The sequence below is a fragment of the Trichechus manatus genome, unplaced genomic scaffold (genome assembly GCF_000243295.1).
Source record: "Trichechus manatus latirostris isolate Lorelei unplaced genomic scaffold, TriManLat1.0 scaffold00069, whole genome shotgun sequence".
NCBI classification, from domain to species: domain Eukaryota; kingdom Metazoa; phylum Chordata; class Mammalia; order Sirenia; family Trichechidae; genus Trichechus; species Trichechus manatus.
In genome coordinates this window covers 3,579,439-3,604,674 of record NW_004444005.1, presented here as the reverse complement: position 1 = coordinate 3,604,674, position 25,236 = coordinate 3,579,439, and the positions used below count along the sequence as shown (strand labels likewise).

At 47.6% G+C, this 25,236-nt stretch overlaps 1 protein-coding gene across 1 annotated transcript in view; it reads right to left on the bottom strand.

Annotated features, from left to right (window-relative positions):
* The window catches only part of SREBF2 (sterol regulatory element binding transcription factor 2), a 63,787-nt gene that overhangs the window by 24,989 nt on the left and 13,562 nt on the right, over positions 1-25,236 (bottom strand). The window contains exons 2-9 of the mRNA XM_004379974.3: positions 9,444-9,875; positions 8,259-8,440; positions 7,218-7,364; positions 5,217-5,438; positions 3,170-3,284; positions 2,794-2,975; positions 860-1,052; positions 114-295 (exon numbers count right to left, since the gene is read on the bottom strand). Coding sequence (XP_004380031.1) covers positions 114-295; positions 860-1,052; positions 2,794-2,975; positions 3,170-3,284; positions 5,217-5,438; positions 7,218-7,364; positions 8,259-8,440; positions 9,444-9,875 — 1,655 coding nt within the window. The remainder of the gene's footprint in view (positions 1-113; positions 296-859; positions 1,053-2,793; positions 2,976-3,169; positions 3,285-5,216; positions 5,439-7,217; positions 7,365-8,258; positions 8,441-9,443; positions 9,876-25,236) is intronic.

Genomic DNA, 25,236 nt, shown 5'->3' with positions numbered 1-25,236 from the left:
CCACCACAGGCACCTCCCACAGGACTTTGTACACAGTGGGGACTCAACACAAGCTACTGAGATACGGGGCTGAGCCTCGGGGAGGGAGGGGAAAGGCAGATGGCAGAACTCACCCTAGCGAGGTCCAGGTCTGCTTGCTTCCGGTGCCTCCAGAAGGTGACTGAGGAGCGAGAGTGTGGTTGGATCACTGGCTCCCCGTGGACCAGCAGCTTCACAAAGACGCTCAGGACAATCACGCCATTGACCAGCCATAAGAGGAGCGTTGGCATCATCCAGTCAAACCAGCCCCCAGAACCTAAAAGGAGCATCTTGGCTGAGCCCATGAGGAAGGGCTTCCTGAGACGGCCCTGGGAGACTGCATGGCAGCTGACTGACCCCAGAGTTGTGACACGAAAGAGCCTCATTTTCAGAAGAAAGGGTAGGATCACAAGATTTGCTTCATTTAGTAACAACAACTAGGTGCTTGGGATAGGAGTAATCTATACACTTTAATCCACACTTCAGGCATGTTTGGAATAATTTTACAGCTTATGTGGGAGCCCTGTTGCCCTTGTCTTTATGGAGCTGAGTGTCACAAAAATCTTTGTTAGTCAAAGGTCATTAGGACACTGGCTTCACAACTCAGGTGAAAAACCCCACATCCTTCCTCAAACAGGCCCCTCCCTTCCACCCCAGGGTAATTATAGCAGTGCAGGTTCCTGATTTGTTTTGTTCTTTCTGACCAAACTTGGGTTCGCCTTACTTCCCAAATGTGACCTATCAGAAGCAGGCAGGCGGGGCCCACACCAGGGTTTTGCACACAGGCCCTTCCCTGCCACTGCAGTCCAATGCGCCCAGCGCCACCAGGGCCTCCACTCACCTGACTCAAAAGATAGTACGCTGCGGCCAGAGCCTGCGTATGGGTGCTGGTTCGAGTCATGGGCACCTCCCCACTGCAGCAGGGACGTCAGGGGGTTAAAGGAGAGGCACAGGAAGGTGAGGAAACACAGCAGAATTCGCGAGCGGTCCACCATGCCCAGGGCCACAGGAGGAGAGTCCGGCTCATCTTTGACCTGAAATCAGAACCGTGAGGTCTGAATGAGCACTGTGCGGGCTTTATGGCATTTGACTTTTACATATATTGGGAAACCGCCTGTGAAGGTTAAATTCAAGGCCAGAATCAGACAGGAATAAACCAGGAGGACACACAGTCCAGGATTCACGGGCTGCTGCTCCAACACTGGCGTGTCTGCCCTCTTGCTGACAGGAAAAGACAGATGAGGCCTCCTAAGACCAAAGGCAGGAGAGTCTGCCTTTAAAAACAAGAGTTGTAGCACAAAACAGAACACACTGTATGATTTGTTTCTATGAAATTTCAGAACGAGGAGATTTAATTCAAGTGACACAAAACGTATTCGTGGTCACCTAAGGCTGGAAAGGGGTCTGTGAGCCCCCTGCTAAGATTATGAAGGAGCTTTTTAGGGTGATGGAAATGTTCCACATCTTGATTGTAGTGATAGTTACAAGTGTTTATATTTGTCAAGATTCAGCACACTGTACATTTAAAACAAGTGTATTTTACTGCATATAAATTACATCTCAATAAAGCCAATTAAAGACATAACACCCCCCAACCATTTCAGGGAGGGAAAACTGAAGGCAGAGCCCTATTCACCCTGCCCCCTAGGCCTGGGGATCCCACAAGAGGGAGGGATGAAGGCTGGAGTTGGTCTCTCCTGAGTGCCGATGTGTACCTACCCCGCCACTCCTTTTCAATAGTTAAAACCATTCAGGAATTTCTTCTGATGACCCAGTTGTTGTTGTTAGTTGCTGTGGAGTCAATTCCCACTCATGACGACCCCATGTGTGCAGAGCAGAACTGCTCCGTAGGGTTTTCAAGGCTGTGACCCTTCAGAAGCAGATCGCCAGCCTGTCTTCTGAGGTACCTCTGAGTGGGTTCCAACTGCCAACTTTTCAGCTAGTAGCCGAGCGCTTAACCGTTTGTGCCACCCAGGGGCTCCAGAAGCCTAGCTAATTCTACTTACATATCAAATGGCCTGTTGTTACAAAACAGAATCACATTTATAAAATATTTCAAAAGTAGAGCTTCCTCAGTAAAATTAAGAACATGTCTGCAATAAACAGTTTGGTTAAAAACATTCACTACAAGGGGACTTCGTGCTTTCCAAGCCAGAAATTGCCGACGTAAAAATACAGCACAGAACCCAGCGGTCTCCAGAGCTCCCCAGAAAATCACCAGGCTGTCAGCCTCTTTTAACCAACTCCATTAAACCACAACCGTTAGGGGCTTTCTTTGACTATAAAAGACATTTGGTTTGAATGTTATCTGTTAGACTGCAAACTGTAATCATTTCCAGAAAGAGGACCCAGAGGCAGCCTCATCCTAAACCAACTGATCAATCTCACAAAGTGATCTTGCCAGGCCCATTACGGGCAGAGGGAAGTAATGAGGCGCCTCTGGCAGCTCCCTGGGCCCACACCTGCTGTGTGTCCCATTTTGGATTCGGCTCTTATTCCTCTCTGATGGGTCACTATTCGTTGGAATCGACTCCACAGCAATGGGTTTTTATTATTTTGGGCCCTTTCAGCAAGAACCAGTTAGACCTGAGGGCTTGTTTCTCCCCAGGGTCATTTTCTCTTTGCTCATTCTCCAGGACCTGGCTCACTTCACAGAACTCCTGCTCCTCTCCAGCCCAGGTCCACTGAGCCCGGTCTCAGCCCGTTCTGTGGCCTCCACACTGTTTTCTCAGAGATGGAGAGAGGCCGGGGGCCAGGGCTTTCAAAAGCCCATACCTTTGCATCATCCAACAGAGGACTTCCTGGCTCAGAGTCGATGGAGTATGGAGAGAAGCCGGCCTGGGATCCCGAGTCTGAGGCTGGGGGCGACATCAGGAGGACGTTCTGATTAAAGTCATCAATCTTCAGGTCCATGTCATTGTCCACCAGGCTGCCTAGGTCGATGCCCTTCAGGAGCTCTGCAAAGAAACCCCACCTGGTAAACGGTCTGTTTTTACAGAGTCCCACCTGGGCCAGGGGCACGTGGTACCGCCCCCCCCCCCCCGCTTCACCCCAAGGGTCCCGTGCATGTCTGTGGGCCCGCCACAGTGCCCAGCATGGGGCTCTCCCATAAGTGACAGGCTGGAGCCCTTGCCTCGATGAGCTCACTCACTGTTTCTCTGATTTGCCAGCTTCAGCACCATGTTTTCCTGGCGCAGTTTATGATTGACCTGCTGCAAGTATTTGATGTAATCAATGGCCTTCCTCAGAACGCCAGACTTGTGCATCTGGGAACGGAGACAGGCGAAAACCAAGTAAGGTCACTGCTGAGCGCAGAGCCTGCCGCCCAGGAAGAGCTTGGGGTTGGCAGCCTGGTGCTGGAGTGGGAGGCTCTGCTACCCAGGACAAGTTACTTGATATCTCTGAACCTCACCTCCTCCCCCTTAAAATGGGGAGAATGAGAGGGTGTGGCTCGCAGGCCTGCAGTGAGGGCTAATGAGACAATCCACATGTAGTGACACTCGATAAACAAACATTAGCCATCATCCCCATTTCTTATGATAACACTGTTTCCAAAACAAACTTAAAGGAAACAAAGGACTAACAAAACATCAGAACATTCTTGGATGGTTACCTTAAGTAAAGGTTCGTTAGTACCTTTAAGATCAGTAGGCTACAAGGAAAATAATAAAATTCTTTTTCAAAATAGGGGACAAGGTAAACAGGTAAGAGGTAAAATATCCTAGATAAACAGATAAGAGATAAAAATACCAAAAATATGTGGAAAATCAATTTCTTCTATTGCTATTGGTTAAAGACCCAATCTCCACTTTCTCTCTCTCTTCCCTAAAAGGTACAAATAGCCACTCCTGAACACAACTGAAAATATGCCAGCAATGCCATCAGCTGACTCCAAGGTATACACAGTCCTGCACCTGGCTCCGGGTGTGTGGCAGCTGTCTGTCTCTGCCTGTGACACTGGGGCCCGTAACACCTGCAGAGTCAAAGGTTGCAGTGCAGTTGATTACTTAACATGGCCCTTCTAACCACAGTCTTGTAACTATCATTAAATGACTGGGTGGAACTAGGCAAATAAGGTGCATGGCACCCTTGTAGGGGTGGGACCATGAAGATAAGGTATATGGAACCCTAAAAAGGGGACTGGTCAGTTTTGCTACCCTGCTAGACTTAAAATGAGCCATCCCAGAGGTGGACAGGGGAGACCTGACTACCACCAAGACAAAGAGATGTGAGCGGAGCATCTTCTTTGGATCTGGAATCCCTGCGCTGAGACCCTCCTAGACCCAGGAGACAGAGTCAAAGAGCTGTAATACCACAGACGGCAAGACAGCAAGAAGCAGAGGCAGAAGAACCAGGAGACTGGCAGGAGATGGCACAGTGAGCTTCCCAGCCGATTAAGCGAGAAACTCAGTGCCTTTGGGCAGGAGGCCTGCTGGCAGAGTGGGGTGCCTCTGGGCACGTGGTGGAACTAGGCTCCCTGACCCTAGTGAGAAAGCTGAGCGCCTTTGGGTCGAGGCTTACTGGTGGGATAGGGTGCCCCCAGGCACTTATTGGTGGACTCAAAGAGTTTTGTAACACTTCCCTGAGCAGGGCAGGGGCTGGGCCGAGGGGCCGAGAGGCCAAGGGCCAGGCAGAGGCCTACCTGTGGGCACGGCTAAGAAGCTGTCCTCATCAGATGACCTATATACTGAATTGTAACCTGTTACTTCGCTAATAAACCTCATAACTGTGAGTATGGTCTGTGAGTTCTGTGTGGTCATCCGTTGCAATGAATTATTGAACCCAGAAGAGAAGCAGACAGTGCATGGGAGGGATGGCTAGTATCAGAACTGGTAAAAAGTTTGGAGAGTGGAGGTATGTCTGACCTCCACCTCACAGCAATCAGCCTTGGGCTGCTGAAGCTGATAATGATTTTCTTTCCCCTTGCAAGGTTAGGAGGAGCTCAGATGCCTCCTTCACACCATTTTTACAAAGGTCGAGGCAGGTCACTACCCTTTCAACCCTCAACAGTTCCCTCACGTTGGTTAATGTTTTATAATCTTGACAAGTGCCAAGATGCTTTAATAAGAAAGCACCTCTAACTCCTTGCATTCACTAAACTCAGGCCTGGAATGTGTTCCATCTTTCCTAAACCCCACGGCAAAGACAGGTAGCAGGGAGAGGGTGGGGCGTGAGGCACCATTTTGCTTGGCACCTACCTTGGCATCTGTCCCCATGACTAGGTCCTTTAACTCTATGATTTTGTCGTTAATGGAGGAGCGATACCGCTTCTCAATGATGTTGTGTGTTGTCCGCCTTTCTCCTTCTTTGGGGGGCTCCAGCTGCTTGATTCCCCCAGGTACCTGCTTAATGGGCACTTTCTCCTGCCCCATCATCACAGGCATTGTGGTCAGAATGGTCCCATTGCTGCCCACCAGGGTCTAGAACAGGTACAGGGACAGAATCACACCTTCAGTGGTCTGAGCAAAGCAATCTCACGACATAAACCTGCTGGCCCCTGGCCACGTGGCATCACTTGGCAATGCTTCATGCAGCCTGAGACCCTTCCAGGTTAGTTAAGTCAGTCCCCAAGAAGCCTCAGGGGCCACCACAGAACCTCAGCCACTAGCTCCCTTCCAGAACTGCTGTCAGTAAATTACAACACAATAGGGTGAACATCTAAATATGTCTTCAACTTTGATGGAGGGGTGCCAGAAACAAGTCACATGACTTCTGCTTTGCTGTCAAACTGTTAACCACCTCTCGGCCATACACAGTGTGCCTCAGGCACCAGGACACTTTCTCCTGGTATCTGACACATTTTTCCTCTCAGGTGACAATCAAGGAACTTACTGCATTTCCTTATACAATCTGGCCACCAAAACACTCAGGGCAGACGCTCTCAATCCAAGCAATTTTATTAAATAAACCAGCCAACCACACAGGTTACCCCCTTTTTTCTCCTCAACCCTGCTTTCCCCTCTTTTTGTTTCCCTTTTTACTAATTTTTAGTTTTATTTTCTTCAAAAAAATGGCTTCAATATCCAAACGGCCAATAAATAAAAAGTGCTCATCATCACTAGTCATCAGGAAATAATTTACACATAATAAAAATACACAAATCCTAAGGGTGCAGCTTGTTGAGTTTTTATGTAGGTATACACCTGTGTAACCGCCCAGTGTACGTTAGAGACCATTTCCATCCCCTCAGAAAGTTCTCTCATGCCCCTTGCCAGCCAATACCTGCCCCCACACCCCGTAAGCACTGCTCTGGCCTCTGTTACTATAGCTTAATTTTGCCTCTTTTTGAACGTCATAGAAATGGAATCATTAGCACAAAACTCTTTTGTGATGGGCTTCTTCTATCGCTCAACATACTACTTCTGAAGTACATTCCTATTGTATGTATGAATAGTTCTCTTACTTACTGCTGGGCATAATTTCATTGTATGAATCTATCATAATTTATCTTTTCTCCTGCTAATAGACCTTTGGGTTGTATCTAGATTTGGGCTTTTCTGAACAAAGCTAGTATTTTCAAATCTGAACTTCCTTTTCTTCTACCTACAGGGTTGCTGAGTTGGAACTGACTCGTCCGCAAGGGGTTTGGTTTATTTTTTTCTATCAGACTCTCTTGCCTTAGGAGACTGAGAGTAGCAGAAAGCCCACACCTGAAGGACAGGGTGCCTCCTGTGTCCCTCACCTTGGAGCTCCTCCCTGCCTGGTGGCCCTTGTGTCCTTCAGAAGCCAAACCTCCACCAGCAGGACCTAAGAGGCAGGTGGCCCTGGGCAGAGCTGCTGCCCAGGAACTGGGGCTCCTCTGCTGTTCTCCCCTCCCTGTGTGAGCCCCCAAACCCAAACCCACTGTTGTTGAGTCGATTCCGACTCATAGTGACCTTATAGCACAGAGTAGAACTGCTCACAGGGTTTCCAGGGAGCAGCTGGTCGATTTGAACTGCCGACCTTTTAGTTAGCAGCCAAACACCTAACCACCGCGCCACCAGAGCTCTGTATGGGCCCCAGTACTACCATATAACACACATTGGTGGTACTTTTCAAAGAAAAAAATATTAAAGAGGGGTGGTGACATTTGCAATGTGACTGACAAAGTCTTTAGCACAGAAGATACCCACTCAGCACACAGAGACTCTGTGACCCTCCCAGGGCCTAGCACCTCTAGAAAGGAGGCGAGAGGAGGCCGGGGGGCAGGCTGCTCTTACTGGTACTTGCAGAGCAGCTGTCTGGATGGGGGTGGTGAGGGCGGTGAGGGCCGGGTTCTGGACCGCAGCCATGACGGGGCTACCATCTGTCTTCAGTGTGGTCAAAACAAGGGAATCTGTCTTGATGATCTGAGGCTGTACCAGGACCTGGACGGGGAGGAAGAAAAGGGAAAGGAAGGTCAGGTTATCTTTCTATTTTGTATTTGTTTTTTACTGCACAGATGTTCCAAGAAAGAATAAGAAAAGATAATTTTCATGAAACAGAATAAAAAAAAAAATAACAGGAAAACTCACAGAAGCCCATTTTCTAGAGCTGTCTATTTTGAACAACTTGGATTCTGGGGTGAGGGGCAGAAGAAGGTATAGCTGAAGAAGGTTCTGGGTTTTAGGCTGAAAGTCTCCAAGGAGAGTGACCAAGAGGCCGAGTGGGACAGGCTGGCGGAGGGGAAGGGAGAGACATCTGATTCTGGACAGACACGCTAAGGAAAGCCGGGCACCTGGCTGAGGTACAAGGATGACACACCTAGGTGGTGGGGGTGGGTAGTGGTGGTGGTGATTTATTTTGTTTTAAGATAAATGACTTTGTCTAGTAAGCAAATACAGTCCACTATGATACAAGACTTAATTTTTTCTCAGATTGTAAGAGTAATACATGCTCAGCATCCACTGTAGAAAATATGGAAAAGGGAAAATTATAAAGAAGAAAATCAACTGAAAGATAACATTTTGGCCCATTTCTTTCCTGTTGTATCTATAATGTCCCATCGATGTCTTATACAAGCTGTCTTTGCCCGTTTGTGTGTAAACAGTTGACAACCTCACTCACCCAGTGCGTGCGAGCGCCCGCGTAGAGTGCCGACGTGACTGGGTCTCTAGACCCAGTGCTCACTGTGCACCCTAGGGCCCAGTGCTCCTAGCCAGCCTGAGGAGCCGTTCCTTGTACACTGTGGCTGGTCCTTCGTAGACGTGGACCACATCTTCAATTAGGGACCCGCCAACAGCCCCAACCTGTGCCTCCTTGAATCCCTGCCAAACACCTACCGGGACCTGCTGCACCTGGGGAGCGGCCACCGTCTGCACCGTGGCAGGGGCCAGGGTCTGCAGTGTGCCATTGGCCGTCTGCGTCAGCACCCGCTGGGCCTGGACCGTCTGCACCTGCTGCTGGATGGCGACCGGCTGCACCTGGGAGGACGTCACCAGGCTTTGGACTTGAGGCTGAAGGACTTGGGAGAAGAGGAGAAAAAGTCACGCGGCCCAGGAGTGCGTCGTCCCTGTCATAGCAGCATTAACCGGAGGGTGGGTTGCCTCTGGAGTCCAACCCCCACCTACTGCTGAGAAGATGCACATGGCCATTTACAAGCTGGTCTAGATACCAAGAATATCCCCGAAGGGCTGCATCCATCTCTGAGGGAACGAGTACAAATGATTTCATTACTCTGCAAGCTGGGGAGGGGGGCGAGGGAAGCTTATCAGCAAATGACTGCTCCCAGCGGGTGGGCCACTGATGTTCTGAGTCAACAGTGCCTGGGGCTTCCCTGCCTCAGTCCTGTCTGGGTACAAAGTGTACTTTGGGAAGGCTGTCTCACTCCCCGCGCACCCCAGAATCCTCGAAGACTACTGCGGAGCTCCGTCGGACTCTGAAATTCAGAGCAATACCAGCTCCACCCCGGGCTCCCCCAGCTCAGAGGGAAACAACAAAGAGGCACTGGAGTACAGGTCCACGCAGAGAGCGAGCCTCTGTCAGCCACCCGCTCACTCAGCACACCCTGAGGGCCACTGGGAGGCCTGCTACTCAGATGGAGCACCTAGACTACAGCTTGAACGTGTCTCCAGCGTGAGTGCTCAGATGTCTACAGAATGAATGGTTCACGACTATGGGTGCTGAGAATGGGCTGCTGACTCAGCAAAAAGGTGGGCAAGTTTTGAGCCTACTTTTTTTCAAGCCTCACCCTCCAGTTACCAGGATGACCCTCCGTCTACTATGCTTGCCGGCGTCTTTGACTGAGTGTCACGGAGGAAGGCACGGTTTGAAGAGGCAGAATGTGAAACATTCCTGTACCACCGTTCTCACCGCTAGTTATTAGACTCATTCAGACAGGGCCCAGGTGATGAGGTCTGTACCCCCAACACGACAGGGCTATTTACAGCCTGCCTAGTAAGTGTCTGAAAACTGGCACACAAATGTTTCCACCAGCCAGTCTCCCTCACACCTGACTTGGGAGTCACCTTGAAAGCTGGTAGCTGCATTCTGGTAGATCAGAGGCTGCTGGATGATCCTCGTCTGGGGGGCGGTGCTGAATGTCGGGGTGATCATCACTGTCTGTTGCTGTAGCTGAGCTTGGGGTTGAGGCTGGGGCTGCGGGCGGGGCTGAAGAACAGGAGTGGCCCTCGGGGGAGTGGGGACCGTGGTAGGGGGAACCTTGACCTGCAGGGCAGGAGCCTGGGGGGAGGCGGCCGAGGGAGAGAAGGAAGGCAAGGGGACCTGGCTGAATGACCGCTGCATTGAGTGGTCCACGGCTCCACTGCCACTGCCCCCGCCACTGCTGCTGCCGCTGCTGCCATTGGAACTTCCACCGCCAGCAGGGAAGGAGCTACACAGCTGCTCGGAAAACAAGTCCGGGAATTCTCCCACTTGATTGCTGACAAACTGCAGCATCTCTGTGAACAAACGAAAAGGGGACTTTTATTGCCATCCAAAGTATCTACTAACTTTCAAATTTGCCTAAGAAACCATGGCATGAAAGTCCAACAGCCTTCCCAAGACCATGCCAGAAATGGGTCAGGAAGTCCTCAGCGCCCTCTCGGGTAGAGGTCACCTGGGTCAAGAACGGCCAATCAAGGGCCCTGGGACAAAGGGACAGGATTTCCTCTGTTTGATGTTCTTTCCTCTCCTCTCCCTCACCTCCGAGCCCTTTCTATGCACTTTCCTGATTGATTTTATCAGTGATAATGGGTGCTATTTCTGTACCAGGTAGGTGTTGCTTCATGGAGGGTATTGCTGGCCCCATTTTACAGCTGGGGGCACTGAGGCAGAGAGTGGGCAATCACTATACCAGGGTCTTGGAGCTGTGAGGCCACCTCCACTCTCAGCAGTGCCCCCAGGGCAGACCCGCCTCTCCCAGCCCCAAGCAGCCTCTCCTCCTCACCCTCAGTGGCCCTGGGCCGTCTCCATCAGTGGTGTTAAGCCCCATGGGTATAGCCCCAGGCACCCTCAGTGCCTCAGGGACACTCAGGGACAATGAAGTTGCTGGCCCTTGGGTCATGGATCTTTAGGGGTAGAAAAAAAATGGACAGATCATAGATCTTTCATATAAAGATCATATATGAAATCCAGAACAGGGAAATAACTTGGGCAAGGTCAGGGCACAGTCAGGATCAGCGCTAGTTCTCTGCTTCCAGCCTTGTGTTCTTCCGCACCACGCTGTACCAGTGGATGGGCAGGGCAACTGGCCTGGGCACCGCCCCTGGAAGGCCCCTCTGGTCCTCCTCTGGCTGTGCAAGAAGTCTGTGTGGCCAAGGAATCTGTCTACCTGGAGGCCCTCCCTTCTAGATCAGGCTCTGGGTACCCAGAACCCCCGCCTTCCTGGCCCAAATGGCCTCTAAGCCTGCTTCCGAGTCTGCAAAAGCCTCTTCCCTGGTCTATCCTCCCAGTGGTTTACCAAAACCCAACTTAACCCACCACTAACAACTCATCTCTCACGACACCATCCTCTTCTTAGGGCTGGTCCCCATTAGCAGTCTAGGTCCTCAACTTAGTCCCAGGTGTTTTCAGGCTTACAACTCTCAACCTCCCCTTTTCTCCCCAGCGTACTCCCAAGAAGCTACTGCTTGCTCCTGGACTGTGACACCCTCCCCTACGAACCTGAAGGCCATAGGGGGGAGAGAGACAGAGAGAGAGAGAGGTCTGAAGACTGTATGTCAGGCAAGCAGAAAGCTCCTGGGGGTTTCTAGTGTGACCTCCACGTAGAGTAACTAGAGCTTAGCATTTCCGCACCTTAAATTTTGATCAGTTCAACCCGCTGGACAAAACAGCATCTCACAAGCTTAAACGACTACACTCTGGTACTATTTTTTAACACCTTGACACTCTGCTCTGTCCTTACCTAGCCTGTTGTGTGTGGGAGGGAGAAATGGGCAGATTGCCTCAGATACTCGTACCAACCAATTCCAACTCCTCGTACGTGATTTAAGCTACAAACTGTCCTCAAACTCTGCACAAAATTTAAACAAAACACAATTCAATGCTGACATTCCAAGTACAACACAAGATTATAAGAAGCCTTATGAAAATGATTCAGAGTAATAATTGGTCGAGTCTTCCAGAATTCCCAAAAGATCCCAAATCTCTGGGAAATCAACAGAGGTCTGCTTTGTGAGCCAGAATTCACACACTGGCTACTTCCATTTTTTGAATCCACGGAAAGCTAAGGAGGTCAGAAGGCAAACGAGGCCAGGGTAGCCCCGTAGACGGGCATAGGCTTTGGTGCCAGGTGGGCCTGGGTGTGTCTCGAGGCCATCTAACTAGCTGTGAGAATGGGGTCAGTTACGTCTCCCTACACCTCGGTTTCCTGACCACACAAGGCTGCCTGGAGAATACTTACTTGGCCTCTTTGTCATGAGGATTAATAAAATAATTTATGCCAAGTGCTTGCTGAGGGCAGGCCCTTATAAGGGTCCCTATTAGTGGTACTTCTAGAGCACCCACTACAAGGGCACTTTGCTACACTTAAATCTTATCTCGTTGAGTGCTCTCGAGAACCTTCTGTGGGGAAGACATGGGCTCAGCGTGGTGAAGTAACCTGCAGAGGTCACAAAGCTTATCTCACAAAGCAGGCTAAGAGAGTGTAGGCAGATGGAACAGGACTGCTTAAATTGAAAAAATAAAATAAAGATCCTTTTCAGCCCACGCACAAAAAGCTGCAATGGAGCTATCTCCAGGCAGCCGGGTACTGGGCTGAGGGGTGCTGAGTGGCCATTAAGACAGAGCATTTGAAGGAAGAGGCTCTTTGAGCCTCTGTTCCACAGGGTGTGCATGGTGGGATTGCTCCCCACGGTGTCCTCTCTGGGACCCCATCTGGTCTGCAGTAACAGAGACACGCCCTGGCGCAGCTGTGCACTGTAACTCCGAGCTACGCCACGTGAGAGCGTTCTAACGACTGTCTCCTTGCTGTTCCCTGCTCCGATCATTCGTATTCTGCAATTACACAGGCTCTCATTTCCAGAGAGAGCCATGGAACCCAGAAAAAGGCAGGCCCGGGAGAAGGCATGGGTTTGATGGAGCCTTGAAAATGAAGCCCTGGTTCCTGCACGATGAGGCGCAGCCCACGGAGCTGAGGCCAGAGGCAGGCCTCCTGGGAGCGAGGCAGCCACCCCCAGGCCTGCCAACCCCAGCTGGCCTCGCAAGAGGGCTCCTGGTGGCCACCTTCCTGCACCAAGCCACGTTCCTGTTTTTAACGGCTTCTTAAACTGAGGCTTAAGTTATTTCATAGAGTGGGCCAAGCCCCAAGAAACAACACTTGAGTTTTGGTCTCTTTAAAAGCAAGCAACCAAAATTAAAGGCTCCGGCCACTGCAATCAACCTTGAGCCCCCACCCAAGAGCCCCAAGTCCACACGTTCCGGGAGGCAAGACAAATCACTCTGCCTGGTTCAGCCTCGCAGCATCTACCGGAGAGTGAGGCAACCTGCAGTCTGGTCTGACTGATTCTCGCCAGGGAATCTGAGGCACCCAAGTGGGGCAACAGTGTCTCAAAACTGGGAGAACTATTTGACAAAGGTCATTTATTCTTATATTTTGTATTTATTAGCTACTTTGCGTTAGACAATGTTTTAAAATACCTTTCCTTTTAAAAATCATAAAAGTAACATATTTACTATTGAAAAATTCAGAAAATAGTTCAACGAAAAGAACAAAAAGTAAAAATCATCCAGCAATTCCACCACCCTGAGACATCCATGGTCAATGTTTTGATGTGTGTCCTTGCAGACTTTTCCTACAAGGCTTGCCTGCACACACAGGCCGGCATGTGCCTGCAAATGGTTTTGCACAAACGGGATCATGCTGAAGATGCTGTTTTGTACCCTGCTCCCTTCGCTTCATAAACCACAAAGAGCCTTCACGGTCAAGCATTAGAGATGTAGCATCAGCCTCTTGAGAGCCTCACAGTGTTATATCAGTGCACATCAATGCACTAGAATCTGTTTAGCCACTCAGTAATGACGGCTGGTTGCTTTTCAATTTTCAGAATTATTAAACGCTTTAAAAACCTTACACAAAAATCTTTTCCCACTTATCTGATTATATACATATTTTTTAAATGATATTTTATTGAGTTTTTGGTGAAAGTTTACACAGCTAGTTAAGTTCCCATTTGACAATTTCCACCCATACTATTCAGTGACATTAGTTAACATTTTTCACAAAGGGTCAAGATTCTCTTTAACTGCGTTCTGGTTGTTCCATTTTCAGTACTCTAGTTTCCCTGCCCCCTTATCTTCTCATCTTTGCTTCGGGTTAAATGTCGACCTTTTGGACTCATACAGATGGTTTTCTAGTAGTGCATCATTCTTACAGGTAATATCTTTTATTTTGTGTGCCATTCTGCTATTTCACTAAAAGGTGATCTTAGGGGACAGTCTCAGTCCAAGGTTTAAAAAGTGCCTCAGGGTAATAGTCTCAGGGAGTCCTCTGGTCTCAACTGGTCCAGTTAGTCTAGACTTTTTAAAGAACTTGAGTTTTGTTTACATCTTTTTCTCCTTCTATCTGAGACCATCTATTGTGACCCTGGTCAGAAGGGTCAGTGGTGGTAGCCAGGTACCATCTACTTACTTCTTCTTATCTCAGGGTAGATGAGGCCGTGGCTCATCTGGTTACCTTCTTAGGCTAAACGTCAATTTTAGATGGCTGGGCCAAACGACAGGCATGTGTGCTTTGGAAATGTAGTAATTTCTGCTGCTACTCGCATTTCTACACATCGAGCCCACATCTATGTCTGTCAATCTGATGGCGGAATAAAACGACATGTAGTTGTTTTGACTTGTATGACTGAGTACTAATAAGGCTGAACGTCTTTTTTTTTTTTGCCTTTCAATTTTATTGGTATTTATATTTCTTCTTCTATAAATGGTCTGCTCTTGACCTTTGTCCATTTTTCTGTTGGGCTTTTCTATTGGGCTTACTGCTTTGAAAAACTTCCATGTATTGTGGAATTTGCTCATTCGTACATGTTTGCCAGCGGTCCCCCCCTTTGTTATTTCTCTTTTAGTTTGTTCAGGAGGAAGAATGGTGCAGTGATGAAGAGCAGCCAGGAACCAGCCTTCGAACCTCGGGTAAGTTTTACTTTCTGAGTTGGTTTTCTCATCTGTAACGTGTGGCTAACAATTGTACCTAACTCATGGGGTTGTTGAGACAATTCATGTTGTGTCTACAGCACAGTGCCTGATACTTAGTATCAGCTAGTATGTATTATTCATGGTGTTTTTGACAGTTTTGCTTTACCTCTTGTTTTGAAAACGTAAATTTGTTCCAATGTGATGGATATATTAGAGAACAATTTGAGCATAATATGAATTTCATGGGGTGGCACAGTGGTTAAAGCGCTCAGCTGCCAACCCAAAGGTCGGTGGTTCAGAACCCACCAGTCCTCCGCAGGAGAAAGATGTGGCAGTCTGCTGCCGTAAAGATTTACAGCCCTGCAAACCCTAGGGGGCAGTTCTACTCTGTCCTATAGGGTCGCTATGAGTCAGAATCGACTTGACAGCAATGGGTTTTGTTTGAGCCACTGTTATACAGATTTCCCAGACATGATAGATGTAAATAATCTCAAGAGTAAAATAATTAGGAAATGATGAGTTTTGAATATTTATTATCTTTGTGTGTAATATGCTAGAAGCCCTGGTGGTGCAGTGGTTAAGGCACTCGGCTGCTAGCCAAAAGATCAGTGGTTCAAACTCACCGGCCGCTCTGCGGGAGAAGATGTAGCAGTCTGCTTCTGTGAAGATTACACCCTTGGAAACCCTATGGGGCAGTTCTACTCTGTCCTACGGGGTCGCTATGAGTCAGAATCCACTCAACAGCAACAGATTTAAGAGAACACTAGAAGATGCAGAAAACCATACCCAGTTGAAATGAGCCACAAAGGAATATGCAGAACACACACCCGCACACACCTCAAACATCTCTCAGCTTGTCCAGTCACAGCTTGTGCTATGAACCACACTCAGACATCCGGGGTTACAACTTTCCACCTGATTTCACGCAACCCTCTTTCCTCTGCTTCACAATAACAAACAGCTGCAGCCTTCCGCTGCCCACTTCACAAGCAAACCTCAGGCCTTTCTCAAGGTAAAGTGACGTATTTACAGATTTCGTAAACACGTATCTGTAAAACCGTGCTGTTTTATTAGGTTCCCATTGGTTATGAAAAATAAGTCTTTATTTTTTTCCTATCTTCTAATTTTTTTTTTTTTGGTCACTAGTGAAGTTTTTGAGTATTGTGAACCTAACCCCATTTTCCCCATAAGCCCCGTGGTTTTTACTGCAGTTTTGCACAGCACGGTGATTTTTAGGAATGCATATGTCATGTCATAGTAGAACTGACTGTATAAAAGTTTCAGTATTGTGTAGTGAAATTACATGGCTTGTGTTATACATAAAAAGGTCCTTATTCCCAAGATTATAGGTGAGTATTAGGGATAGTCACCTAAACTTTCTTCATTTATTTTTTTGTTTGTTTTATCTTTCATGTTAGGTTTACCCAACAAGCACAAGAACACAGAGATAAGCTTGGTGTGATGCGTGTGCGCAGATGGGAATGAGCTGGACCACACAAGGAAACTAGTGGGGCAGGGGGAGGTAAACACAGGATCCAATTCCCAGGTAGAATCTTTCTTGAGTGTACAGAACTGTTTCAAACTGGTAATCCTATTCCCCTCCAACTGTGATGTTTTTTCCAACAATTTAAAAAAACAAAAACAAATGCAGACCAGTATCAAACCTGTTATGGATTGAGTTGTGTCCCCCCAAATGTGTGTCAACTTGGCTAGGCCATGATTCCCAGTACTGTGTGATTGTTCACCACTCTGTCATCTGCCGTGATTTTCCTGTGTTATAAATCCTACCTCTATGATATTAATGAGGTAGGATTAAAGACAGCTACGTTAATGACGCAGGACTCGATCTACAAGATTAGGTTGTATCTTGAGTCAATCTCTTTTGAGATATAAAAGAGAGAATAGAGCAGAGAGAAAGGGGGACCTCATACCACCAAGAAAGTAGTGCCAGGAACAAAATGCGTCCTTTGGACCCAGAATTCCTGTGCTGAGAAGCTCCTAGACTAGGGAAGATTATTATGAGAAGGACCCTCCCCTAGAGCTGACAGAGAAAGAAAGCCTTCCCCTGGGGCTGGCACCCTGAATTCGGATTTGTAGCCTCCTAAACTGTGAGAGAACACACTTCTCTTTGTTAAAGCCACCCACTTGTGGTATTTCTGTTATAGCAGCACTAGATGACTAAGACAAAACCCAAGGGTCGATTGTAAGATAGCTTTCCATTTTGTTTCTGTGATCATCAGTGTTTCTCCACGACCCAAAACATCAGTTACCCCATTCGAGTCACCCAAGGGAGTGAAGGAGCCTGGCTGTCAACTGTACCCTTGAACACAGAAGCCCTGCGACACAAGAACAAGGTAGGGAACACAGTGAGAGTTTTAACAGGCAAACTAGTGTCTAAAACCATTCTGCTCAAGCACATTCACTTGCAAGAAGCTTGGAACACAGGGACACTGTGCTTCAGGGGAATTCTGGGTCACCTTCCTGGGAAAAGAGAGTCTGGAGGAGGTGCTGAGTGACACTGGATAGCAAACCAGTGACTCAGGCATCCTATATTTCAAGCAAGGGATGAGTGAACGCTTTCTACTGGCAAAGAAACCACAAAGGGAAATTGGGTGGGGAGGCGGGAGGTTCTCAAATGCTTGTGTTTCATAACATACACAAACACATCATATATTCCTTCATGTATATCAAATATTACATAATAAAACAAAATGTTTAAAAATCAGGAGAAAAAGAAGGCACAAAGAGAATCCAAAGTAATCCTCAATGGTCTTCACTCCACTCCCTGGCTCTCTTCACCCCCATGTCCTCAGGCCGGGTATTGGAGTAGCCCAAGAGGGTCCTGGCTTCCCTGGTCTACCTTGGACCTGAGCCAGCTCTCATGGCTTCAACCAGGAGAGTGACCTTCAGCACCACCTTGAGTATTCTTTCCTCTTTCCTGTGCCAAAAGTTTACTATGCATTCCTGCCGCATCTCCATCCACACACAGTATCACGGATTGATCTCTTTGTGCCATGTCATACCCTTCCTTGATTTCCACCGCAGCCTCCTACCTGGTGACAATCGCCTTCCTGGAGTATCTTGTTGGTCCAAAAGCCATTCAAAGCCAATCAAATTTCTTAAACGTGAGCTTCAAAGCTTCCTACCAATTGCTCCCTCCCACACAAGGGATTTCACTCTCCTTCACCTTCGTTCCTCCCCACCCTGGAAACCCCCCACTCCTTTTCCTGCACTCACTTGCCTTTGTGGTGGGGACAACCTCTCTCTGCATGTGACTGCCATGCCTCGCCCATGTGCTCCTTACCACCCTCTCCCTCTCTCCAAGCCTTGAGTTCACAATTCCACTTCAAAACAACTTACAATTACTTTACATATATATATATATATATATATATATATATAGTACATTAGATGAAGGTTTACAGAACAAATAGTTTCTCATTAAACAGTCAGTACACATATTGTTTTATGACACTGGTGAACAACCCCACGACATGTCAACACTCTCCCTTGTCGACCTCGGAGGACACTTTTTTTTTGGTCAAACTATACATAGCCAAAGTTACATCATTTCAAAAGTTTTTACATGTACAATTAAGTGACATCAATTACATTCTTCCAGTTGTGTTGGTATTCTCACTATCCTTTTCCAAATTATTCCATCACCAACTTACAATTACTTGTACCAAAGACTCTTTACTACCTGAGATCCAGCCATTTTTCAGCTCTTGAACCCAAACGTGATTTATGTTAAAAAAAAAAAAAAATCCAAAACTTGGAAATTAAAAAAAAAACAAGAAAGAGAGAGACAGCACTGTCTAACCTGCCTGACGCTCTAGGGAAATGTAACTGTTTGATTTTCTATTTACTACTGATGAGGGCCCAGATTCTGCAAAGTTAGTTGTTAACATATAGAAAATTGTTAAATTGCAAATTATTTTTTTTCTAGTAGAAAAGATAATCTCAAAGTCTTTGGTTTTATTACCGCAAGGCGTTAACCAATTTTGTATCTAAATTTGCAATTTATTCCAGCATTCTTTTTTCTCCTACGTAAATAACCAGTTTCTTACATTCCAGCTAGCTTTGGCAACTTGCAGGTTTCCTCATTAATGTCAAAGAAATCTGGGATATGTTCGGTATATGCTCATGACATATAAGAGCATGTTTTTAACTTCTGAAATTTTTATTCTGGCACATCATATACCAACCAGATCCACTGCAGTCGAATCATAGTGACCCTATAGGAGAGGAGAACTGCCCATAGAGTTTCCAAGGCTGCAACTGTTACAGAAGCAGACTGCCACATCTTTCTCCAGCTAAGTGGCTGGTGGGTTCAAACTGCTGACTTTTTGGTTAGCAGCTGAGTTTTTTAACCACTGCGCCACCAGGGCTCCTTCACATTATATACAGTAAGTTGTATTTTTAGATGTTTCTCTTATGTCTTGTGCTCCAAAAGTGTTGTTAGCTGCCATCAAGTCAGCCCGACTCATGGTAACCCTATGCACAAATGTTTGGCTGCTAACCGAAAGGCTGGGAGAAAGATGTGGCAGTCTGCTTTCATAAAGATTACAGCCTAGGAAACCCTACGGGGCAGAGTTCTACTCCATCCTATAGGGTGGCTGAGTTGGAATCGACATGACAGCAATGGTTTTTTATGCACAAGGGAGCGAAGTGCCACCTGGTCCTAAACCATTCCTATGATCAGTCGCAGATCAAGCCATTGTGATCCACAGGGTTTTCACGGGCTGATTTTTGGAAGCAGATCACCAGGCCTTTCTTCCTAGTCTGTCTTAGTCTGGAAGCTCTGCTGAAACCTGTTCAGCATCACAGAAACTTGCAAGCCTCCACTGACAGAAGAGTGGTGGCTAAGCATGAGGTGTACCAGCCAGGAACTGAACCTGTGTCTCCTACACGGAAAGGGAGAATTCTACCACTGACCCACCACTGTCCCCACTCCACAAGTACATGGACGAAATCTGCCACTCTCCTACAACTCTCCAAGCACCAAGCACCCTGGTAGTTTAAAAAACTGGCATTTCATAGAAGCAAAAGTTTATTAGTGATTACCAGGAGCTAGGGAGAGGGGGAAATGAGGAGTTATTCCTTAAGGGGTACTGAGTTTCTGTTCAGGGGGATGAAAAACATTTGAAAATGGAGAGTGATGATGGTTACACAACATGCTGTTGTTGTTAGGTGCTGTCGAGTCAGTTCCGACTCAGAGTGAACCCACGTACAGTAGAAAGAAACACTGCCTGGTCATGCGCCATGCTCACAATCTGCTGCAAAAGACCTCTTTCAAAGTGTTAAAATGCACTTTGAGGACTAAGGTGCGCCTGACCCAAGCCATGGTATTCTCAATCGCCTCGTATGCATTCGAAAGCTGGACGATGAATAAGGAAGCCTGAAGAACTGCTGCCTTTGAATTATGGTGTTGGCGAAGAATACTGAATATACAGCGAACTGCCAGAAGAACAAACAAATCTGTCTTGGAAGAAGTACAGCCAGAGTGCTCCTTAGCAGGAGGCTAGCGAGACTTCATCTCATGTACTCTGGACAGTTATCAGGAGGAACCAGTCCCTGGAGAAGGACATCATGTGTGGTAAAGTAGAGGGGTCAACGAAAAAGAAGACCCTCAACGAGATGGCTGACACAGTGGCTACAACAATGAGGAAACTGCTGGAATACATTGCTTAAAAAGCTATTTTTTTTTTACAGCAATTTACCTTATCTTTGTGTATATTTGTATAGTGCAATTATATACAGACGTGTTTGTTTGCTGGAAAATAACTTTATTAGCACTCTCACTCAGTTGGTTTTGCTTTTAACCCCGTGGTAGGCACTTTCTCAACAAAGTCACTCTGTGAGGTAGAGATGGTTCAAGCATTCTTTTGGATGAGTTAGTATGTGTAAAGCACTTAGAAAGTGGTGTTGGTGGCACTGGTTACACACTAGAAACAAGTCGGGAGAGGCGGTGACTTGCTCTGGTATCGGGGGTGGGGCAGCAGGCAAAGTGGGAACCTCCTTCTCCCTCTTCCAAACCCCATGCTCTTTTCACAGCCACCCTGCTCCAGAAGCAGAGTGCTCCCTCTCAGGGTCCCTCATTGAGGCTGCCCTTCCTCCTCGCGTCAGGTCAACAACCAACCACACCAGGAGTTCCCACCCAAGCAAGGGCCCTACCCTTTGCCCAGCCAGGGAACCTAGGCATCCAGCCCTTACCTCACCCCAAATAAGGCTGTCCACCTTATTCCATGTATTGCTTTGAAATGTTCACTTTTTGAAAGAGGTGAAGCCTAGTTTTTGAGAACAATAATTAAGAGGAAAAAACCCGACCCAATTAACAGTAGTAGTCATAACAGACATAGTAAACTGTTAGCATTTACTGAGCACTTTACAGAGACTTCCTCATTTAATCTCCACAACACTTTGAGGCAGATGCCATTATCATCTCCATTCTACAGACAAGGAAATGAGGCACAGAGAGGTTAAGCAACTGGTCCAAGGTCACCCATTCAGCAAGTAGAGGAGCTAAGATTTAAAGCTGTCTGGTTCCTCTGCTGAGCTCATAGCCACCCCAAGTGCCTATGGTACTATTACCATAGAGATATCACCAAATAGTGCCTGGCACTGAGCAGGTGCTCAACAAAGGCTTCGTTCATGAATGTGCCACGTGAACACCCCAGGTCTTGCCTGTACTTCCCCGCTGTCTACCTGGCCCCACCCTTGCACCATACTGTCCTCTCTGCTGCTCTCCTGAAACAGGAGATGGGAAAGTTGAGCAAGACGTGGAGAGTGAGACTCCAAGAGAGAGATCCTGCTCGATCCTGTTCTGCAGGAGGAGGGCCTCCCGTTTCACAACGACAGGCAGGCACAAGCCATTTCACAGAAACTGTGGCCCTTCTGGCAGCAGAGTCTACACAGCAGGGGCTCTCACCCTTTTCTAGTCCCTAAGCCATTCAGGCAAAAAAGACCTGACCTGACAGCCACCATCCTACCCTTATGCTCGGTACCACACCCCTAAATCTCCCTAAGACTAAGAAGAGCAGATGACTAAACCATGCTCCAAACGTATACTCCTCACTTGCATATGCTGTGTGCCCCATGCTGGGAGCCGGAGGATCCAGGAGGCACCTTGAGGGGACCCAAACAGAGCTCCTTCCCACCTCCCAGTCTCAGAGAAGACAGAGAAATCCAACCACCTCCATACACGGTGGCAAGGGTGACAACAGACAAGTGCCTCACAAAGAAGGGCTGAGAGCAGAAGAAGGACGGCTCCTTCCAGCAGGCAGGGAAGGCGGAGCCTACAAGGAGGAAAGGTTTTTTTCTCAGTCAGAGGGAAAGCAGGCCACCCAGGCAACGTCCTGCAGGTGGCTAAGTGGAGGGTCATGGAGCAGATGGCAGGAGATGGGGAAGGCCTAGTGTCACTAGGGCATGAGGCCTGCCTTTCAGAGTCAAGAAGAGGCACAGAAAGGGTAGTGAACATTTGCCAATGTGGTTTTGCTGCCCATTATCTGACCCGCCCCCTCACTACACCCTGACCTTCCTTTTGGAGAATCCCCAGTGGGTAGCAGTTTTGGTGGGATGCAGTTTCCTGATGGTCAGCTCTGGGATGGGACTCTTGAAGGACACAGGAAAGCAGGGACAGTTAGAGATCACCATGGCAGTGGGGTCCTAACCAGGCTGCTTCCGGCTCATCCTCAGCGGTGTCTGCCCTGCCGAGCCTCCCTTGGTGCTGGCCCCTTCTCCAAGTCCCGCTCTCCAGCTTTTCCGGCCAGTCACTACACACTCTTCCCACAAACTCCTTTTCTGTTTAAGCTAGCTGCAGACTGTTCTACTACTTGTCACCCAGACTCCTGACAGACAGAGAACTCATTGAAGCAGGCAGGGCAGGGGCCTGATCAAAACTGAGAAAAATAACTTTTTAAAAAAATAACATTTTATCATGTTTTAGGTGACAAGTTTATACAGCAAATTAGGTTCCCCTTTAACAATTTTTATACAAATTGTTCCACGACATGGGTTGCAATTTTCACAATGCATCAACATTCTCATTAATTCCATTCTGTTTGTTCTGTTTCCAATGATCTAGTTATCCTTCCCCTCCTTGCCTTCTCACCTGTGCTTTTGAGTAAATGTCACCGTTTGGTCTCATATAGTTGCTTGTTTAAGGGTACACATTACTCACAGGTGATACTGTTTATTTTATAAGGCAATCTATTATTTGGCTGAAAGACAATCTGCAGAAATAGCTTCAATTCCAAGTTCAAAGGGTATCTTAGGGCGATAGTCTTGGTGGTTTCTCTCGTCTCTACTGGTCCAGAAGGTCTGGCCTTTTTTTTAAGAATTTATAAGTTTTGTTCTACATTTTTCTCTCACTCTATCGAGGACCTTCTACTGTGTCCCTGGTCAGAACAATCGGTAGTGGTAGCTGGGCACCGTCTGGTTCTTTTGGTCTTAGGTTAGACGAGGCTGCAGTTCATGTGGGCTATTAGTCCTGTGGACTAGTTTCTTCCTTGAATCTTGGATGTCCTTCATTCTCTTTTACTCCAGATGAGTAGAGACCAATCTGTATCTTAGATGGTCACTCCCAAGTTTTTAAGATCCCAGACACTACTCACCAAACTAGGATGTAGAACATTATCTTTGTGAACTGTTATGCCAACTGACTAACCTGTCCCCAGGCTATGTTCCCAAGCCTTCTGACCCAGGAAGCCAATCCCAGGAGTTGTTTGGAGAAAGATATCACTCTTGATAACAGAAAGATAACTGTTATCAAGAGTATAGTCTGCAAAATGCTTGACTACCAGAGGACCAGTGGAGGTCAAGGCCTTCAAAATGGCTGTTCACTCAGCCTGTAAGCAGCTCCTCTCTCTCCTTTCACCCCTTTATCCCTGAGACCTCAGCTTACCAGTTATCTCCCTGATTGACCTCCTCCTCTAGTTAGATACCCCTCCTGGACGCCACCCCAGACCCTCCAAATTCAGATCTCTGGGAGTGTGGCCTGGTGGGGTTCTCAGGCACACGCAAGCTTGAGAACCTCTGTCCTATTCTGTACTCTGGCCACACTGAATCACATGTGCAGTGTATGGGTTGCTCTTATATGGCCTTTCTCCCTATGGTCTTGTGACTCCTACAAAATGACTGGGTGGCACTATGCAAATAAGGTATTTGTGGACCACCACGGGGATTGGATAGCTTGCTAATAATGCAAATAAGGTACATGGCACCCTTGTGGGGGTGGGACCATGCAAATAAGGTGTATGGAACCCTAATGAGGGGATTGGTCAGTTTTGCCATCCCACTAGGCTTAAAATGAGGCAGAAAGAGGGGACCTCACTACCACCAGTAAGAGCTGGGAGCCGAACGCGTCCTTTGGACCCCGGGTCCCTGCACTGAGAACCTCTTAGACCCAGGAGACAGAGAGAGTTGCAATACTGGAGATGGTGTAGGACGGTGAGAAGCAGCGGCAGAGAAACAGTGGCAGCAGGACCAGGAGACGTGCAGTAGGCTTCCCTGCCCACAGGGGAAGGTGGTTACGGTGGGTGTGCCGACCCATTGAGGGAGAGAGCTGAATGCCTTCAGGCAGGAGGCTTCCTGACAGAGTAGGGTGCCTCTGGGAACTTATCGGCAGAGTTAAAGAGTTATGTAACACTTGCAGAGCAGAGCAGAGCAGAAGCCAGCCCGAAGTGCCCAGGGGCTGCAGGAGAGGCCTGCTTGCTGGCATGGCCGAGGAGCTGTCCTGACTGAATAACTATCCTGAGTCATTCCTGATCTTGGATTATAACCTGTTACTTCCCTAATAAACCCCATAATCATGAGTATGGTCTGTGAGTTCTGCGTGGCCATTGCAACAAATTATCGAACCCAGCAGAGAAGTAGAGAGTGACATGAGAAGAATGGCTGATGTAAGAACTGGTAAAGAGACTGGAAGGTGGAGGTTATGTTTGACCTTGGCCTCACAGGGATCAGCCTTGGGCTGATGGTGATCTTGATTCTCCTCTCTCCCCCTGAAGTTAGAGGACTTCTGACACCACTGCACCATTTTTACAACATGTCTCCAGAACCTGCCAAAATTATTCCCAATTTTGATCCCATTTAATTAAATGAAAACCCTGCCCCTTCCTTCACCTATAAAAATTCTGCTTGTCCTTCACAGTTCAGCCCAAATGCCAAAGTCCTGGCGAAGACTTTCCCCTTCCTTCGTGCTGCACAAATCTGGTGCTTATTCTTCGGTTAGAGCCCCTACACCATTTGGCTGTGTATTCTGACTGGCTATTTACATATCAGTTCCCTGAAAGTAGGGACAGCTCCATTCATCTCTAATGCCCTGCAGAGTCTAGCACCGTATTGTAAATATAGTGGACACTCATTCAGGCTGACCTGGACTGAATCAATGATTCAAAAAAATAACAACACATTATGCTGAGTGAAACAAGTCAATTACAAAAGGACAAATATTGTATGAGACCTCTATTGTAAAAACTGGTGAAAAAGTTCACACACAAAAAGTAACAATCTTTGTTGGTTACCAGGGATGGGAGGGGTGGAGGGGAAATACTAAATAGGCAATAGGTAAGTGGTATCTTGGGTGAAGGGTGAGACAGTACACAATACTGGGGAAACCAGCACAACTTGTACAAGGAAAGGTCATGGAAACTCCACAGACACATCCAAACCCCGAGGGACTGAATT